General features: G+C 36.1%; 1 protein-coding gene across 6 annotated transcripts in view; it reads right to left on the bottom strand.

The window, feature by feature from the left end:
- The window catches only part of ASAP2 (ArfGAP with SH3 domain, ankyrin repeat and PH domain 2), an 82836-nt gene that overhangs the window by 24527 nt on the left and 36964 nt on the right, over positions 1–21345 (bottom strand). For 4 of the 6 annotated variants that reach the window (XM_021525431.2, XM_077782418.1, XM_021525433.2 and 1 more), the window contains 7 exons: positions 15440–15569; positions 13265–13350; positions 11869–11944; positions 11412–11498; positions 6071–6174; positions 5892–5961; positions 868–955 (listed from right to left, as the gene is read on the bottom strand). In XM_021525431.2, the coding sequence (XP_021381106.2) occupies positions 868–955; positions 5892–5961; positions 6071–6174; positions 11412–11498; positions 11869–11944; positions 13265–13350; positions 15440–15569 (641 nt within the window). Of the gene's footprint in view, positions 1–867; positions 956–5891; positions 5962–6070; positions 6175–11411; positions 11499–11868; positions 11945–13264; positions 13351–15439; positions 15570–15692; positions 15712–15967; positions 16064–21345 lie in introns of those variants that run through there. The other 2 variants (XM_077782420.1, XM_077782421.1) reach the window with 2 other exon arrangements.

Genomic DNA, 21345 nt, shown 5'->3' with positions numbered 1-21345 from the left:
CCAGTTATGCTTTTTCAAATGTGTGGTAACATTGAAATAAGCTGATACCAGGCAAAACATGACACAGTCATCAACAAAAAAAGAAAGTGCAAAAGTAAACAGGGAGGCCCAGTTGCTTGAGCAGAAATGAATTAGCTGTATGTTGCACACAAGCATTCAAGTCTATTCACATAAGCAGCACAGCTTACATTTACAATTGCAGAAGAACTTTATGCTTTAATAAAGGAACAAATGAGGAATACACTTAGATTCTTCTCCCCAGCTAATTTGAGTACATATTTCAGTAAAATATCCTAGTTAAAAAACAAAGGAAATGTTCTACCATACTATTTCATATCATCCCATTCTGATCCAAAAATTATTCCGTTTTGGTAGGTTTAACATGTAGATTCTTTATCTCACCTTTTTATCTATTATGAGATAATAAACCAAAAAATGTTTCTAGTATTTTCTTCATAGTTGCATAGCAACCACCAGACTTAAATTTTAAAAAGTTTAACAAGCACCTTTTGGTCTTGTGCACAAGTTTCAACTTCTCAAGATGACGAGCTAGGACATTTTTTGTAATGAAGAGTGATGTCATAGCAAAAAATAGTTACTGTGCTGTAAGACAGTAAAAAATTAAATAGAAAAAAGAAGTGAAGACAGCTTTTAAATACAAGTGGTTTTCCAAAGAAGCAGGCACAGTTAGTTGCATTATGCTAAAATAATTGATTGAAAAGTCAAATTATCATAGGAAGGGCATTTTATAAAGGAAAGCATTCTACAATGGTAAAAAATGTTCTAGTGGATTATTGACACATCCACAGAAATAATGCAAAATTCTGCTATGAACTGCAAGTAAAAAGACCTGAACAACAAACCTACGTGATATGAGGTCAAAACACTTTTTCTCCTCTGGGTTTGTTTTCACTTGGCAGGTTAACAGATTGAGCTTTGCTGGAGGCCGGTTAGCCTATTTGAAGATAAAACATACACATTTTAGTATACCCACACTGACTGAAAGCTGCAGATTGATAGCACAGGATAAAATCCTACTGGCCAAAAAGACTTGACAAATGGCTGTTAAAGTTTTAAGGTCCCCAGGTTTTCATTCATGTTCTCTTTCACATCATAGTTCATAAGCTACTTTTATTTGATTATTTTGTGTCCTGGTAGCTGAATAGACATTAGAATTTTGAAACGAGGAAAGGTAGTATCTCTTTAATTACCACTAACCAGGAACACTTACCTGAAGCAACTGGGTACAAAAAAGAGACAGGTTCATCCTTATATTTAATCCCTTAACACTCAGACATTCAATTTTAAAAATTTCCCTGTTTTCAATAATTAATTATTTTGACTTCTGCTAATGCCTTTAAGGGGTCCCCAGATAACGAGTTAAGAACAAATGCTGAATTTTTAAATCAGTAAAGGGAACTAAGTGAAGGAAAATAAGTTTTCATGGAGAAGTCTTGCAGCAAACATATGTGAAAGTAAACTGAGCTAGCTGATTACTGAAAAATATAGTGAAATAATGAATTTTATAATGATATATATTTTCTAGTCAAGTTCCTCTCAGCTATTTAGTTCCTTTTTGAATAGAAAGTGACAGTGTTCTACTAAGAGCAAGATTTACAAGGAACCTGCATTTTAAAAGATTCATAAAGGCTACAAAGACTTTTCAAATGGTGTATCTGCATTCTTCTTTCCCTTAACCTACCTGTGCTACAGATCTAGGGTAGGACCTAGAAAGACTTGTTTGCAACCTTAACTTGAGGAATGGCTTTCACTTCCTACAACTGAAAATTAGTTTCACTCTTCTTTTAGAATAATTAAATCAGAAAGCAGATTTAACTAGTCAACCTTTGCTCTAGACAATAATATCTAAAAAATCATAATTTAAACCATTAGGAAATAACTATTATAAGGATAGCAATATTCACAAACACATTACCACACTTATTGTTGCATTCTAACAATATTTATAGAATAAGTTGCTAAAATAAGGTTTAAATATATAAACAAAACTATTACCAAATTAAGCTGTACTATCACATAATGTTATTAACTTGCAGTGAATCATAAGAAATGTAGATATTCTCACAATCTCATATAAATTTATTGATGAAAACATTTAATTCAAAAAAACAAAGGGACAACAAGTTAAAACATTACAGATTCCCTTGAAACAAGCTAATGAAACAATATAGCTGGCCTAAAAACAACAGTATCATTATATCTGCAGACCAGTTTAAAAAAAAAATCACAACCATGGACAAACATAAGAAAGGAAACAATTATGTATTTTTTTCCTGTCAGGAAAAAAAAAGCAAGCATGGTGTCCTTGAAAAATAGTAGGCTCATGCTTTGCCCAGCATAAGCAACAGACAAAACAAAGTCATGTAAGCTTTGAAACAATAAATGTGCAGGTCACTTGCTGGGCAAAGTAAAACAAATTATACCCAAGAGAGGTTTTAGAAGCAGCAAGATGACAATTTATTGACAATCACATTGTATTCTCTGCCTAATAAATAGCTTTTCAAATTCCAGCCTTCCTTTTGGTAGTAAAAGTGCATACAGTTTTAATATTTAGTTATAAATTATATATAAATATATAAAATATTTATAAATTATTAATTATATAGACTCTGGGCAACTCATATATACCTTTCTCACAGGCTCTATCAGAATGTTTGAGAGAAAATCCCCTCGCCCCAAGACTGGATCTGAAGTGCATTTGGGACCTAATTAGTTTTCTCTAACTTATGAAATCTGAAGCTGTAAATGAATGCAATAAAATGCTTTAGAGGGGTCTGAAGGAGCAATGCCACAGGATTTGTCCCTTGGGACAGGAGAAAGCAGCAGAAGGACTCTTGTATCACAGTCTGACAACCCACAGAAATGGCTGCAACAACAATAACATATACTGGGCAAATATGCTGATCTTGAAATCCTTAATTCCTGAGCTTTTATCTGAAGAACTCCTAACTTGGGGTGAGCATTAACAAGGGCATTAAAAACCCTGTGCATGTGGCTGATAGCACATCATTCATGCTTCCACCCTGCAGCTGAGTAACAGCTTTTCTCCAGCAGTCTCCCCGGCCTGTGCCTGCTGCTTATGGACAACACACTTCCATCACATGGCAGGTGCTGCCTGGAGAGAAGCTGAAGTTTAAAGACAAAGGAGGTAAAGCTTTGTGAACTCCTTAGCCACACTGATTCGGACACTTGGCAGGATTAGGAGACCCTAGACATGGAAAAGAGTAACACATGTAACTACTATTACACTACTTGTTTGAAACTTCTGAGATTCACTTTCCTGATCGAGTCTCTGATTAAATTTCAGAATACTGCTGAGTTTTTGAGCACCTACATTAACATTCCAACACCCTGAAAAGTGCTGCCACCTTTCATGCCATTTCACAGACCTGAGCATCAACTCATGTTCCTTCCTGCAAAAACAGCAACTCTCTATCCATCAAAACTGACTTATAAAATGTTCTAGCAACAAACAGAAGTGTAGGAATCAAAAAGTTAGGCCTCTGTGACAATACAGGAGATATAGAGTTGATTTTACAAAAGGCATGAGCAAATATGTCTACTTAATAGACTGGCTGGCTGATTTCATCATGCATTTTTTCTGGATATCAGTGATCAACTTCAGAATAAAAAGATGAAATCTGATTGTTTTGTCTTCAGATTGTCCTTTTTCAGCAGGTTTTCAGCAGTAAAGAAAGACCAACAAAAAAGTTTTGATAAGGAGTCTCTTATATTCTTTTTTTCAAACAACCAGCAAACCTTCTTCAAATACAAATCCAGCTTTGAGGAGTCTGATATTTCTGAAATCTTTTTGCCTGGAAAGTATTTAGGAATTCCTAATTACATGTTTCAATCTTCTTCTATCATTGTTTTTTCATCCATGTATGTTAAATGTACAAATGCTGATTTCTTTGAAGATTTTAGTTATCTAAAAGCAGAACTTCTGCACATACGTCAATGCAGGCAGGCACAGACAGGGTCACAGTTGGGTGACTGACAGAGAATCAAACATATTCTCTCCATCCATCAGGAGAGCACTTGGCAGGCAAGTCTAAGCACCTGCAATTGCTTGAAGACAGCTGTTCTAGAGACTGACAAAGTAGTCCCTCATAAAGAGAGGCTACATGACCAAAGAAGAGAAATCCTTGAAGAATCCTTAGAACTTCGAGGAGAAGTATTAACAAATTTGTATTTGATAAAGAAAGCAAAACTGACAACTGAATTTCTGAGATTCTGATTAACTGCTGGGATGAGAGAACAATACTTCAGAGACCAGAAGATATCAACCCTGAGAAGCTTGTAAATTCTCAGAAGACATTCAGAGCAGCCTAGAAAAATTTTAACTAACAAAAATTACTTCTACCTTTTTCAGTGTCTGTGAAACATTAATTAATTTTTTACATAAAGCTGTCATCAATATATAAGGGGAAAGTGAGCAAATAAGTGAAAATAACTTTTAGGAGTATATTTTGAAACTAGAAGGGACTTTTCTAATGTTGTAATATAAAAACATCAAGACCAAACCTGTGAAATGCATCTATCTAAATTCATATTTGAATATCTGCCTTAGAAACTGATTTCCAGCTCCACTGATTTCAGTGGGAAGATACTGATTCTAAAAATGTCAGCTCATCTGGTAGACAGCTTATAGAAAGAGAAGAAAACAGTATCTTGATAGACTCAGTAACTGTACTTTCAAGTCAAAATTTTCAAATTCTGCTCCACAAGTGGAGGTTCCACAAGAGCCTTTGCCAGCTCTGAGCTTCCTCAGCTACTGGTACCAGTACAGTGTGTCCAACATCAGGCACCATCACAGCACATGGAGACACCAGCACAGAATGCACCAACAAACTTCTGTCTGACAAAGACACGCTCCTACACATCCAAATGAGAAGAGGCACAAACGAGTAGACAATTTCAAAGCCATAGTAAGGACTCTGCTTTGCAGGCCTGACTTTATATTCCTTCTTAACTCCTGATTATAAATTCTGAAGGCAGCAGCTTGTGCTTAGATGCACAAATGAGAGATTGATTCATTTTTACTGCCAGGGTCAACTTGTAGTCATGGCAACAAGCATAACAGGATGAAGAACAGAACAGTTCATAACAGGCACAAGAAACAGGACTGTTTATTAGACCAAGAATGGGAAATACTGACACTGAGTTATTTTTTGCCTCAAGAAACTTTCTTAAAAGTTTTGAGAAAACAATATAAAAAAAGTTACAGGAAAGCAGAAACAAGTTGAAGGCAAAGTGCAAAAAGTCCAAACCTTGAAAGCATAAAGTTTTAAAATTTTAACAAACGTTTAATAGTTACAGTTAATGTGTTCAAATATTGGTAGAAGTAATGAAAAGGAATTTCCAATTCTCTATTTCTTGTCATTCTGCTAGAAGTTGTTTTAAGACTTGATTTTCCCCAACAGCTACTCCTAAGATCCTAAAGAGCTAACAGCACCAAATCTGGGGGAGAAAAGTAATTCAGCATACTCTTAGTTTATTTTGCAAATATAAAAAGTTGTTTAACTCATATCTAAAAAATGGCTTAATGCCCAACCATAACTTAAAAAAAAAAAAAAGTTAGAATTTGTATTTTTAGATATCCTGGTAAAATATGAACATTTGCAAGAACTGAGTCACTAAAAAAGCCCTTTTTTCCCCATTAACAGTCATGAATATTAAAATAGCTGTATTTTAGATACTGTGTATATCTTGATATATTTCTAAAAGGCTGACTCAAAAAATATATCCCTCATATTCAAAACACATTGCATCAGGAATCTAGCTAATTCCAAATCAAAAATATAGACCAGCATAGCTTGCCTTTCTGTATTAGCAACTATGTACATAAAATACTGGAAACAAATACTTACTGTACCATGGGAAATTGTAAGAAAACCATTTTTAACTGAGCACTTCCTTTTCTGCCACACTTTTCTGATTCTAGTTTAAAGGGGAAAAAAAAAAGTGACAGTTTAAAATATATTTTTTATTACATTGCTTGAGCTCTTAGGACCTAATATTTCTCCCAGCAGACTCCAGCAGTACTTACCCATCACTTTTCTTGTACAGACTGCCACTCCGCTCAGTGCCATGCTCCTTGTTTCCCTGAGGCTGATGTAAACTGTAAGCTGTACTCTGACGAATCTGAGAATCCTGAAATAATCAACAGCAATTTGTGATGTATTCCACACATTCAATCAAACTAGTCTCCCATTAATGAGCTTCAGAGCTTTTTCTTCCTGCTCTAATCCAACAGGCCAAGGAAGTACAATTTTCTTCCCCAATGAGAGAGAACAAGATCCATTTGTTTTTTCAGAGGGCACAAAAAACATTTAAGAAGTATCCATTATCAGCACCTGACAAAATCTTTTTACTTGCTTTTACTTATATTTGCTCTTGGTCTTAATATATAGAGGCTTTAACCCAAAACTTAATTGAGCAGTGGCCTTTCTGACTCACGTAAACACATCAAGGTATAAACACTAAAGACTATTATTACCTGCAATTGCTAGTGTACTCTTCCACTGAAAAGATAACTACATACATCAATTTGAAGAAGTTATTTTCTTTGTGGAAACTGAGTCAAGTTATTGTCTGAAAAGCAGAAGAGTTCTCCTGGAAACATAGTTCAGGAGTCATACAGAAAAACTGAAAAGTCATTTCCAAAAAGGAGTAATTTAAAGCAAGATACCTGGAAGAAAGTAAAATCTGAGACAGGAAGAGACAAGGGTTAATTGAACCTTTCGCACTGCTCTCAGAACTACCCAGAGGCAGGACCCACTGCTGTAAGGGTCCAACTTCTTAAAAAATAAGAACCTGAAAATGAGGAATCTGATGTGTCACACCATATTAATAGCAGTAATGTGACAGAATGGACTTTTAAATGCACACAATAACAGTGACTATTATTAAAATTTTCATTTTTTTCTTATCTATTATCATTGCTCTATGGACATAATTACTCTTGTGCTTTATATAGCATATAATACTAGTACGGTAAGGAAAAAATCAAAAGCAGCTAAATTATATTACTATAAGCTATTCTAAACATGATGGTGGGGACCTACACCTCTGTTCAGAGGACTTAGGACTCCATATTTCCAAGCTTCAGGATTTCAGGCTCATCCTGAATACACTGCCTGAGCTCAGTGGTCCTGTGAGCCATGAGCTCAGCTCCACAAAGGATGCAGCACTCCTTGTTGATCCTTTTCAAGAGAAGCAACCTGTGCCCTCTCCCTTTCTCTCAGCAAGTGATCCAGGAAGCCATACCAGGTAGCTACAACATCATCTGAGCCTTTTAAAGGCCCTAAAGAACTACCACTTAGCTGTCTGTGCCTGACAAAGCATCTCTTTAGATTTAAACCAGTCTGTTTATCATTCCTTTCTAGTTTGTTTACATAGAATTATTTAGTTTTGCACTCTGCACAATATAAAGACAGAACAACATTTTTTAAATATTCCTGTCACTCATTAAAAACCACTGCACACATACATTTACTGACTTTTGAAGAAAATCTGATCTGACACTGCCTATTGTACCCTACCAATGCCTTGATCTCTGCCTCCCATTAGCCAGTAAAGGAACTCTATTCTCAAGATTAGAGGCCTGACAGGAAATTAATTTCAGTTCTTCACATCCTCAATTATGTAAAGATTACTGGTGACCTCCAACACCTGCTCATAGTAGCATTCCCATTAGTCAGTGCTGCTACTTTTTGTGCATTATTTTCTGCCTCATTTCAGCTACCTCCCTTCATCTGTTTATGCTCAGCTGCTGTGTTTGGCCAAACTGGCAAACCAATAATACAAGCTTCCTGCCTTATTTCAGCAGGAGAGGAAACTGCAGCAGATGACGTGTATTTCCACATCACTGTGAACAGTATCTAAAAAATTTAATACTATTTCATGAAAAGATCTTAAGGACAAACATATTGTTCATTTTAAATTCTCAGTTCAGGTCATGTCGAGATCAATACTGCCCAACATGACTGCTAAATGATGGTTTTCCACAGCTGTCTGACAATAAGTACATGATTTCGATCCAGCTTCTAAGAGATGGTAACCACCCCACAAATCACCACCACAATTAACATGCTTCCTTTCAGCACGCCTTTTCCATAAGCAGGCACTCCAAGGATCTTCCCCTATTTCTGGTTTGCATACTGCACAAAACAGAGATAGAAATCACAGATAACAGGGTCAGACCCAATAGCCTCATTGGAGGAGCAGAAACAATGTACATTACCTATGGGAGGAAATGGATTACTGCAGGTTAGAGGACACACACCTAGTGCAGAGTATTGTCATTTTAAGTCTATCTTGAACTTAACAAAATCAGAATAGGCTGAAGTACACGAGCCTAAGGAACTGAACTTAAACCACTTTATCAACTTTGAAATGTAGATAGGCATATAAAAATAAGTGAATCATTTAAAATTTGCAGCATATTCTTAATGAATCACTTCACTGACCATAGACAGGCTTGAAATTCTTTCTTCCAAAGTCTATGAAGATATACTGACTCTTAAGTCAAGCTGAACAGAAGAGCTAAAAGTCTCTAAAGATGGTCTGTGACTACTGATAAGAGATATTCTAAGATCCTATTTGTCAGCTCCACTACATGAACATAACAGAACTTTTCATACAAGGTGCTTCAACTTATACACAACAAATTTTGGCTAGCCATTCCACAGCTCCCATGGAGTGGGATTTTTAGATTGTTTAGATCATTCCTGTGTGTAAAGTAGCCAAAAAAAAGCTCTTATAACTCTCCTAGAGCCTGAGTGTCTCTGACATTTGCAGGATCATTACCAGGAGGATGTTACAGAGATCCATCCTTTATCTATCCCATCCCTACCCCTATTACAGCCCCACAAAGTCTCCAAAATATATATCTATCAAAACCCCCTGCAGCCAGCCTCTCCTATTGCAAAACTACCATAGTTTTTGTCAAGAAACACAACATTTATCCTATCTTACAGTGGTCTAAATATAGGTTCTAACATAGAAGCAGAAATTAATCTAAACACTACAGTCACAGGAGGTGACCTCACCCAAGGTCATGGGAAAAAGGACAGTTAAGGTAATACAACTTTAAGGTTGACTCTGAAACTTGCAGAACTTCTACATTTGAAAAACAAAAGCTTAAGAATTAAAAATTATGAAGGTGTACTCAATAGGACATTTAAAAATGAAGTTTCAATACAAACAAGGTTTGAGAAAGTTGTGTGCAGGAAGAAACTATGCATATAGGCACAACAAAAAAAGGTTCTCTAAGAGTGCTTTTGTGTGTTAAACTTTTTAAACATAACATGAACAATATTTGTCAACATTCTGGTACTTCATACATTAAGTCTATTTTAATTAAAAATACATATATCTTAAAAATATTGCAAGAATGTCAAATCAAGCAACTGGATTTAATTTCTAAAAGAAAGTACAAAGGAAATCACCAATTTGTCTTACAACAATTTTCTTTCCAAAAAAGAATCTGATAAATTTTTTATAATGTTTTTCTTTTTTGTTTGTTTTTTGTTTTGTTTTTGGGGGTTTTTTTGTAATAAGATACACCAAAGAGGAGAAAGGACCAGTCTTTTCATGCCAACAGACAAAAGCTCAGAGGAAAAATCCAGTTTCTTGAAAACTGAATAGAAATCATGCCACTATTTTCATTAAAACATAGTAACACTTACTCTCCTAGACTTCGGTCACAAAATGTAAATGCATTTCAGGAAGGAAAAAGAAATCAGTTACAGGAAAGAAAATTACAGTGCAACAAGAATAATATTAGTGGGTTGTACAATAAATTATATATGAACTCTTTGGCATCCCACTGATTAATTGATGTTTTCAAAAAGCCTTAAAAATAATTATAGTAATTCTCATGCTCTGCAGGTAAGCTTCTATATCTAAATTTGAAGAATTAATAAATAATGATTCTAGCATAAAGCACTTTTTATACTTGTATTTTTAAATGTCACAAACCCAGTAGAAATAATAAATGTATGTGTATTATTAATTTTTGCATATGTGAAAGATGTGTACTTGCCACATCTTCCATATATATTTAATATCAGTATCACTGATAGACATTCCCAGCAACCATGAAAGCAAACTGCTTCTGCTATCCTTCTTGAGCAAAGACCCAGGTGAAAGAGGACACCTGCTAACACACCCTAAACAGCAAAGACTCCTTCTTGGGAGTGGGCAGTCAATGCCTAACCCAAAGCAGCCACCATTTCCACAAGGTCTCTCATTCTACCAAGCTCAAATTTGGAAGCTTTTGGCAGATCAGTGAGTCCTGAATGCCAGGTAAACTCTAAGGAAGTGCCTGCTGATCTTGTGGGACTTTGTACACAATGGTCATTATCACAAACTTCCCAAGGTAACAAAGTGAGGAGTGTTCAAGACCGTTCCAAATGCCTGCCAGCAAGTCACAGAATCACATGGATTGAGTTGGGAGTGGCCTTTAAAGATCCTAAAGTCCAACCCCTGGCTGTGGGTAAGGATACCTTTCACTAGATTACATTGCTCAACAACAATCATCTGTCACCACTAAGAGCTAGGAGTCACCATAATTTTTATAGGAAGACCAAAGCAAGACAGGAAAAGATCAAGGAAGTCTGAGCTCTGTAGACTAAACTATCTCATTGTGATCCCTCTCAGAAAAAGAATCTGAAAAGTGAAGGGGGGGTGTGGCTCATTCATCACTTACTCATGGCCCAGCAGCCACACAAAGGAAGCTGGCTGACTTTTATTTATATGAAGGGGAGGCACTAGCAGTCTGAAATAAAACTAGACCCAATATTTAGGATTACATTATACAAAAGATGCTTACTTCCAGGTCAGAGTTTGAAACTACTCCAGAATTCATTAAATATAATAGCAATCATAATTTGAACTCAAAACATACTTATTGGATTGCCAAACTGACGCAGCTCTTGCAAATCTGAACACTGGCACTTTGCAGCTGAGTAAAAAACTTGATTGTCATTTTTGCAGATGATGACAGAGGTGTTTTGGGATTTGAAGTTCAGTTTCACATAATCATTATACAGTTTAGAACAATATTGTGAGATAATGTTCCACAAATAGGGTCTTCTTGATACTGCCCAAGTTCTTTCATTCTCAGTTTGAGCAACAGTGGACCATCTGAAGTATTTTACAACAGTGGTAATGAAAATAAATTATTTTTCAGTATCATATTTTTAGTGGGCATTATTTTTTTTTTAAATGCTTTTGTCAGAAACATTCAGCATCAGCCTCAAAACAAAAATGAATTAACAAAAGGAATTAAATGTCTGATAAAAGTTAAAATAATTTTATTTGGATATTAACATTACAAGTAATTAAAATAGGTGTTCCAAAGTTAAACCACCTTATATGCTCACCTCTTTCTGATCAACTTGGAGTGCTGATTTTAAAATATCTCTGAGCTGTGTTAATTGTCTTCTTTCTTCATCTTGTGCTTGTTTAATCTTGAATGAAGAAAAACACAGGTTAAAGATAACATTTTTTAAATTTTCATCGCAGGTCCTTCAAATTTGCTGCTTAATTGGTTCATATTCTGAGAAATGTTCAGTGAGAATGAAAGCAAAAAGAAAAGATGTTATTTTCTACTTAAATAACACTTTTGAGCAAAGACTGTTTTCATAACATTTTACACAGTGTGGTCCTGAACTGAAACTAAGACTTCTGAATGCCATATTAAAACAAGACTTTACCAACAATCTACTTTAAACCTTAAATGCTGACTATTAAAACAGTCAGGCAACCTGAACCAAAATGATCATGCTTCTACTGTAAAAAACTAAATTTACCACACAAACATGCAAGATTGCTACTCACTGTATAAAGATCTGTCGAGAGTGTCTCAATTGAAGGTTTGAGACTTTCAACTGCTTTTAACCCATCCTGAAAGAAACTTAAAAAGAAAAGCAAAAAGCCAGCTGTTATGAAACTTTACTTTGTATTTTCTGCTTAAAAATTGCCAAAGAAAGATATGCATATTATTATGCTATGTCATAAACTTCAAAATAGTAAACCTTTTTAAATTCCTCTTTGACTGATCCACCTCTTTATTTCCATCATAGCTTATTCTAACATGCAAAATCCCTAATTAGATTCAGAACTGCCACAATCCACTGCCACATAAATTTTCCTCATTCTCACTTCAAATACAAGTTCTCATCACACTTTGTGAAGGCCCTGAACAAGTAAGACTCACTTGCAGAACAGCAAAAGCTCTGGTAGGTATAAAATGTGATTTCTTGAAGACAAATAATTTTATGTTTGAAGCAATCTTTTTACTAAAGGAAAACCTCTTTGTTTCACAAGCATTAATTATGGTCTATATAAGCAAGCTGAATATGCTACATCTTTCTGCAGTACATGCATTTTGAATTGGCAGAGTAATGCTGTCTATGCCAAGTATTCCAGTTCTTAAAAAAAGGATTTGAGATTTAAAAAATAAATTTTAATTTGATTAAATATTTATGCACTGTTCGCAACATAAAGTACTTTCATTCTGGGAAGCAGTCATGAAAGTGACAATGCAACACAGCATTTTATTAAACGGACAGAGCAGGTTAATGACACGCTACAAGTGAAACTGATTCTAAAAGCAACACAGGTATTTAAGGAAAAAATACATAGATGCAGACTGGTGTTTTAAGATGAAAACTGATTTCAGCAGGTTAGCAGTGGCTCTTTCAAGTTTATAGCTGTGACTTCATTGCTACATGACAGATTTGTAACACTATCATAAAAAAGCACATAATTCTAATGACAACTATGTGTTTTACTACTGAACTAGAAAAAGAATGCCCCTTTTGATATAGTTTTATTCCACTACTTATGCAACTTATTTTTCTTGAGCAAAGAATTAATTTAGATCATTGTTAGATACACTCAAACAAGCCCATCAAAACTAATGGACCACTAAGTAATAAATCAAACTAAAAGCCCTGTTTCAAGAGTAGTTTAAAAACATGGTAAATTATTGCTCAGTATTCCTTTGGAACATACAACTTTATTCAATGTAATAACCTCAACCTCATTACATGTTTCAGAATATAGTAACAAAAGCTATGACTAATTTGACAAAAGCAATCTGTCAAAAGACATCAGCAAGAACAGCTGAAACCTGAGATTTTGAAAATTCTAGGAAAGTGTTATGATGATGTCAAAATTTGAAAACAAAATATTGTTCCAGTTAGTGTAAATTATGAAAAGTAAAACATACTTGCACTGAGCATGAAAATACTTGATCAAGTTCTGAAGCAAGTCCACTCCTTTTTTAATCTTGATTTCATTGACTTTCAGCAGGTACTGTTAAAACAGTAATTCACAAAACAAATTATTTATTACTGCTACAGGGGTTTTTTAACACTTTATTTTCAGTCATATTTCAACAAGTTTTAACAGTCACAAATTTACAAAACCTACAAGAAAATGCAGCAAAAAGTGGCTTCAAGAGTTAAATCACACAAAAAGAATTTTTGTCACTGCTGACTTTTGATACCCTGTGAGGATATTTCACTATGATTTGTTCAAATTGTTAGAATATCCTTTAGGGCTCTTAAGGAGAGTCTCTGTTAAAGAAAGCATGAAAGGGTTTATGAAATACCTTTGAGAACCCATTCTTACACCTAGCAGCATATCTAAAAATGTATCTCACTAATTGTAAAATTCATTGCTAAACAGATGTCATTAAGGAGGAAAGCAGTTTGCTAAAATAAAAGTAAAGGATTATTTTAACAAGTTTTTAAATCTGCCTGTTGATTTTATAGTTTGCTTTATCAAATTCTTATACATGGTAATTACAACAAATTACAATTTAGCAAGAGATTTTTCAAATAATCTACTGTCAAGTGCAAAAGAAGTGTAATTACTGTCCTTTTGTATAAGGCACAATCAAAGTCCACATTAAGTGGCAACTCCTCCCCTGAATATCACAGCAGAAAATGTCAGCAATGCAAGTATGATTGATCAAATATCAAACTCCTTAACTGTCCATTAAATGACAACAAATTTTAACCAGTGACCTCCAAGCGGAGGAGTGAATGTGTTCTTAATGATGCTCTAATGCATCTGGGTTTCCCCTTCTCACAGTACACCCTAAATGTTTTAAATCAACTAAAGTAAAGCGCATCCAAGTGCCAGCTTTCAATGTTGCAGCTTCTTATGCTGGTTCAGGTAAACAAATGATAAGCCTAAATGTAGACGTGAGCACTGGATAGTATTTAGTTACAATAATCATGTCTCCAGCTCCTGTTAATTTAAAATGAAGCTGAGCATTTGGTATTCCTTTTACTTTCACAATTTAGAAAGAACTAGTCTGTACTTATGATAAAACTTCAATATGTCACCCTTCTGACTTACTATCAAAACAAAACCAAAGTCCTCTTTCACGACTATTCAGAGGTAAAGGAGTATAAACTTCTTTCCCTCAAAATCAGAAGAAATACAGGATACACTTCAGTTATTCCATATTTAAGGTAATTTGATCCAATTTCATACACTTCACCCTTCATTATCACTACAAATGACTAAAGTGAACTCTTCCTTTATTGTGACACAGCGAGAGAAGCATCTGCTCCTAGTTGTTTCTTAGGAAGGATAGAGATGGGCAATTAGCTGAAAACATCCATATGTTTATTTGTTACTCAAATTCCTTAATCAGTTTTGAATATTTTAGTCTGATTCTGTATAGGAATGTGAAGCTTTTCTCTTATGTATGAGTGCATGTAGTTACTAAAAGTAATATCCAAGACAAGTGCAGTTGTGCTATGCTGGCATATGAATCAAATTAGCTATCATCATCACAGGAAAGGCAGTAGAAACACTCATGGTGTATTTTTGGGCTAATGTGTACTAAAAAAGAACACAGCAACTTGAATTCCCAACCACAGAACCAGACATATCCCTAAATGAATCAAACAAAAAATATTCACATCAGATTTAACATACTGCAAAATCACAGAAATTTTGAAGTAGGAACATTCTGAAACAACTTGAAAGATAACTGGATTCCATCCCTAGCACTTTTTCCCTGTACCAACCCAGCAGTGTGCTAGACTAGAGCCTCTCCTCCTAATAACACAACAGCTGTCAGCACAGGGAACAATTTAGAGAATGATCAATGGCTTAAAATAACTTACAGTGAATTAACAGTGTAAAGACTGATTCATTATAATCTCTTAGTGTTTTATTTGTATTAATTTAGCTGTTTAATGAAATTAGAAAATATCTAAATTCCCTGCAAAGTTTGCCCATCAGGATAATAGAAAAATGTGTTTTCACAAATAGAGTCAACAAATAACTTGGCATTTCCCTTTAATATCACAGCTACTCTTAAACAATTTTCAAAATTTTCCTATGAACAGCACCATAATAATAATTTCACACTGAATCTTACCTCACACATCTGTAACTGGAAGAACCTTCTTTCTTTCTCCATCTCTTCTGCAATTTCAGCTCCACTTATTTCTGTACGAATCATCCCATGAAGTTTAGCATGCTCTTTTTTCTCCTTCTCTATTTTCGTACTATAAGGCAAAAAGAATCGGTCAATGAAGTGAGAAATCCACAGCCTCTCAGGAAATCAGATCGTTCACAAAGTCTTCTGACAGATGCAGAGCCAAACTCCTGTAGCTTTGCATATGACTTACTTCCAGATGACATTTCATTTGAAATTTGACAATGACTAAAGATCAGCAATGACATACAGTAGCTGAAATCTAATTAATCATCTGTTAAAGTAATGTTCTGACAGATATTCCAAAAGACAGTCAATCAGAAGTACATACTAAGTTCCGGCTCCAAAGAAAAAAATACAGGAAAAATTTGTGAGTTTTAATTGAAAACATAGGGGAATGTTTAATCCCAACAGAGCAAATACTGGTTAACAAAGTTCAGTTATGTCACCAGATTTATTGAGTCTTGCCTGTCATCAAGTCATCTTATATATATACAGGGCTCCTAAGCCAAAATCACAGTTGCTGTCTCTACTTGCTGCTGAGCCAGTTGGCACTGGGAATGCCGACCAGCCGGCTGTGTTGCAGACTTCAAAGTCTGCTAGACCAGCTGTCCTAATTCCCTAAAAGTTTCCATGAACGTTTTCCAAGAGCTCTGAATAAAACAGGTTCTCCTGCAGAATATAAATGAATGACCAATGCCTAGCCTATTCCCATAAACTCACTTGTGCATTTGGTAAAGCTATTCTCCATATTATTCCTAAATGCAGTAGCATAATTTGACAACCCAGTTGTATAAGTCTAATATACATATATATATAGACAGAGAGAGAGAGAGAGAGAGAGAGAGAGAGAGAGAGGAAAAAAAAACCCACAAGGGTGTTTACTTTTTGAAGACTTTTAGTTTGCCACTCATACTGTTTAGAACCTCAAAATTCTGAAAAGAGCTTCCTAAGGAAATGCTATACTGCTTTGGAACAAAGTATGCAGGAAGGAGATCAGAGGAACAAATAACACACACAACTGTCCTACCTCCTCTTGTGTAGTCAAGTGTCTCTTAGCTCTCCCTCTGAAAAGGTGACATGTCTCAAGTACTCTCTTAACTTGATGTTAACATTACCCTAACAGATTATGGGAAAATGTCTAGAAGGTCTAAGGACTTCCAGTCAACAAAATATTCTGTACTTACACTTCTCAAAAATGAGGAACTGCCTCCTGTTATACCTCAAGCAGCAAGGGAAAACAAGAATTAATTCCATTAATCCTTCCCTTCAACATTCCTACTGGGAAGCATTTTGAGCAGCAATTCAAGAAGCCCCACTGTGCTCTTAGCATGGGCAGGCACAGCAGAGCCAGCTCTGTGCAGTATTGCAGCAGCAGCACATCCAGTCTAGCACTGTGCCCCTCCTCAGCCCATCTCATTCCACCAGAAGCAGACGTTTGGAAGGAAGCTCCTCTCCTTTTAAATAAATGTTCTGAAAACCTCCAGTTGCCTGAATTAAAACTCAATTCCAAAATGCTCTGTTTTCATGAAGAATAAGTCAGCACTCTTTAGCCAATTGCTGCCAATTACACTATTTTTCAAGCACAGAAAACAAGAGTCCAGACACAAGAATTAACCAGACAATCCTGAACAAGAAAGATAAACCACTACAAAAAAGATTCACAGAAAATGATGACTATGCATCTCCCTTCTAGCACACACTCTAGATCATACTTGATAGTTCTAAACCATCAAACATCAAAGGAAAGATGCAGGATGTTTCCATTCTCTCAATTTCCAAATTAACCTAACAGTTCTTGAGGCCAGAGAACACACTAACATGTGACCAGGTGTGAGAAGGCTAATAACTCCCAATTACCATTGTATAGTATTTTCATTTTTTATAGAGAACAATATTCAAGCATAAGAAACTGAAACCACCTCCAAAATCTTAGGAGTTTATTAGCATGCCATAAGGTCTCTCTCAATGCTAGTTAAACCAAAAGACAGCTAACACTGTCAAACAGCCAAACATTATGCACAATATCACAGCATTCTTCCTAAAAAAAAGCTAGATTTTGGTGCATTCTGCTCTTTAAAGGATAAATCATACTCCACTGGCAAAATGTACTGACCTCTATCAAGCAATTCAGAGAAATATATCCTTGAAGCCATTTGGTAGAACTTCAGGCTAACCGTTTTCAAAAACTCAAAAAGGTACTTTACCAAAAACCCCATATCAGCTCTCAGTGACAAGTATCAGAGATACATGCCTCGTGCATTTCACATTTGCATTTCACATTTGCATTTCCTCATTATTTTTGCTTTTAATATCTAACTACATCTTCATCTTTGTAATTCAGAATTTACCCTGTTGTTTTGCCACAATAATAGGCTACCTCCTATCTGACTGATACTACAGGACACTTTGTTTCTAGGGAAACAAAGAAACCCCTCACAGCTGTTTTGCACAGCAAATCTGAGTGCTAAAGGCTGGCTGAGTACCCTATCCAAATGCAAGGATCAACTCAGCTTCAAATGTCAGTCTATTGTGACTGTAACCAAATCCTTTTAGCAAAGACAGTCCGGTAACACTACACTGTGAGATTTCCAAATGTTGCAGGGTAGTCAGGTTTTCCAGGCAGATCAATTAACCCAAGTGAATAAGAAAATTGTGAAAACTCTAAAAAATACCCTAGAAGCAGTAAGAAAGCAGCAAATTGCTTGTAATGCTGCTATTCTTGGAGCTCATGCATGATATCACATATGCATATTTTGCTGACTAAGATTAAAATGTGAGCACACATCAGTCCATTTACAAGATAGCTGTACATAACTAATATACAGTGAGCTCTTATGCGTGCAACAGACAAGCAAAGCTGAAATACAGGATGAAGAATTACAACAGTAAAGTCAAAGAGATACAAAGTGAATAGTCGCACCCATTCAGTTTCCAATATAGGACTATTTTTACCATTTCCATTTTAAAAGCAACCATCTTTCAATATAAATCACAATTTTCATTTCAAATAAATCAATTTTGTCATACAGATCATGGCATAAATAAGCACCAAAGATTTGTATTTATTTTCTGCCAATCAATAAGGGTAAAAAATCAGATCACCCTGCGTACATGCAGCAGTAGTGAACTGGCTGGCTGAGAAGCAACTCTGTCATTCTTCCTCCTCTCCATACAGCAGTCAGCCAGGCTGTGTCTGGATAAATACATGAGAAGGTGCAGAGACTGAGAATAGCACCTGGAGGGAACACACTTAATTGGTAGTACTCTGGAAAAAGAAGTGCTTCTGAAGGCTATTTTGTTTGACAAAATAATATGACACATTTTCATTTCTAATATCCTTTCTTTGTCTAATCTTCCTTTTCAGCCTGACTTTCCAGACTTGGGCCCTCCAGCTTTTTGGTGAAAGAGCCTCCATTTCGTTTCACCCTACTGTCTGTCAATGCTCAGTAAATATGTCTCTCCTAACACTCAAGTCCTCAATTAAGAAGTTATCTTTTCCTTTTGGAAATGCTTAAAAGGTTTTCCCTTCCATACATCCTACTCTGAATGATAAAGGAGAAGAGGACGGGAGTGAAATGTGCTCAGATATTTTCATCATCTCACCCATAACATCTGCAGATTGATTCAAAGACTTTTTCCATTTAATTTGTAGGTAATCTCTTTCAGAATAAAAATACTTAATATGAAATCATAGACTTGAAACAGTATATTGTGGATGTGGTTACCTGGAAAGTCTTTGACACTGTTTCCCACAGGATTCTCCTGGAGAAACTGGCTGCTCATGGCTTGAACAGACCCACTGTTCACCGGGCAAAAGAACTGCCTGGAGAGCCAGGCCCAGAGGATGATGGTGAACAGAATTACTCCAGCTGGTGACTGGTCACTAGTGCTATTCCCCAGAGTTGGTGTTGGGACCAGTCCTGATTAATATCTCTATGAATCACCTGGAAAAGGGGATTGAGTGCATTCCCAGTAAGTCTTCAGATGACACTAAGAAGGAGGGGTGGTATGTGGATCTGCTGGAGGGTAGGAAGACTCTGCTGTGGGATCTGGACAGGCTGGATTGATAGGGAAAGGCCAATGATATGAAGTTCAATAAGGCCAAGTGCCAGGTCCCACACTTGGATCGCAACAACTCCAGGCAGTGCTACAGGCTGGGGAAAGAGTGGCTGGAAAGCTGCCTGTTAGAAAAGACCCTGGAGGTCCTGGTCAGAAGCCAGCTAAGCACAAGCCAGCATGTGCCCAGGTGGCCAAGAAGGTCAATGGCATTCTGGCCTGTATCAGTAATTGTGTAGTTAACAGGACCAGGGCAGTGATCCTGTACTCTGCACCAGTGACTCCACACCTTGAGTACTGTGTCCAATTCTGGGCCCCTCAAACACATTGAGGCACTGGAGCAAGTCCAGGGAAGAGCAACAGAGCTGGTGAAGGGTCTGGAGCACAAGTCTGATGGGAAGTGGCTTGGATTCTTTAAGTTGTTGAAAATTAGGCTTGAGGGGACCTTATCACTCTTTATAACACCTGAAAGGAGGTTTCAGCAGTGGAATTTCAGTTTCCTCTCACAGGTAACAAGCAATAGCACAAAAAGAAACTGCCTCAAGTTACACCAGGGGAAGTTTTGATTGGATATTAGGAAAAAATTTTCTTCTGGAAAGGGTTGTCAAGCACTGCAACAGGCTGGCTGTGGGAGTGGCTGAGTTGCTATCCCTCCAGGTATTCAGATGTGTAGATGTAACACTTAGGAACATGCTTTAGATTCAACTTGGCAGCGTTAGATTTATGGTTGAACTTGATAATCTTAAAGGTATTTTCAAACTTAAATGATTGTATTATTCTATTCTATGACTCTATATTTAAGCAACCTTGTTTAGCACTTTCATTCTATATCACTATTTACAAGCTGCAACCTCCACTTTATCTTACGTACTTGCATTAAAAGGAAACATGGCAGAAATATCTAGGAGCTATGAATATCAATGGTCTTCTGTGTCAAGTTTGAGCTCTGAAGAAGTAAATTGAGAAATGCTTGCAGAATTTTCAGATAAAATTGTTTCATATTGTGTAAAACGTGACTACTAAACTGGAAATAGCATCACTTAAACAGAGAGTTGTACAGACATCTTAACAGATAACTGTATTTGACTTTGTTCATTTTTCCATTGACTTCAAATAGTTCAGAAACAAATCAATGATAGTTATTTCTAGATATGAATGTTTGCATTTCTTCACAGTAATGTATTGCTAAAGCCTGGATCTTAAAATGCCATAAGCACATTCAAACAACTTCTTCACTTCACTCACTTGTGCAAAAGAGACCTCATGCCCAGTTTTTAAAAGGAGAATGGCAAAGGAGAGGTAATCAGCCTTCCCAGAAATAGCTCATTAGTTTCCATTAAACCTTTAAATTTCATAGCACTAGCACAACGCTTCTTAAAGAAGACTTCTGAAGATAATAGGCATTTACAGGCCCCAAAATAAGACACCTCTATTTTAAGAAAATAACATTTTTTTTCTTTTCAGGAAAATCAGGTTTATGTCCAGAATACAGACATATTCAGCTAAAAAAATATTGTGAATAATATGCTTCAGTAAGTTTATGCTTCTATTTACTGCATAAAATTCAATACAAAGTCTTTACCTCAGAATCTACCACAACAGGACCGACCAAAGTGAAGCATGTGGGCGATATCTGGCTCAGTGCCTTGCTGAATCTGATCTGTCTGCTGGGAGAATGAGCAGTTTTTATGACACGTGTACTCCTTCTCCATATGGTCCCCCGGCACGCCTGCCATTAGTGTTTAAGTACACAGGGGAAAGCAACTGCCTTGTAACAAGAAGAGCCC

This window comes from Lonchura striata, chromosome 3, assembly GCF_046129695.1.
Source record: "Lonchura striata isolate bLonStr1 chromosome 3, bLonStr1.mat, whole genome shotgun sequence".
In the NCBI taxonomy this organism is placed as follows: domain Eukaryota; kingdom Metazoa; phylum Chordata; class Aves; order Passeriformes; family Estrildidae; genus Lonchura; species Lonchura striata.
Note: the sequence above shows the minus strand (reverse complement) of the source record. Positions and strands in the feature narration are given on the sequence as shown.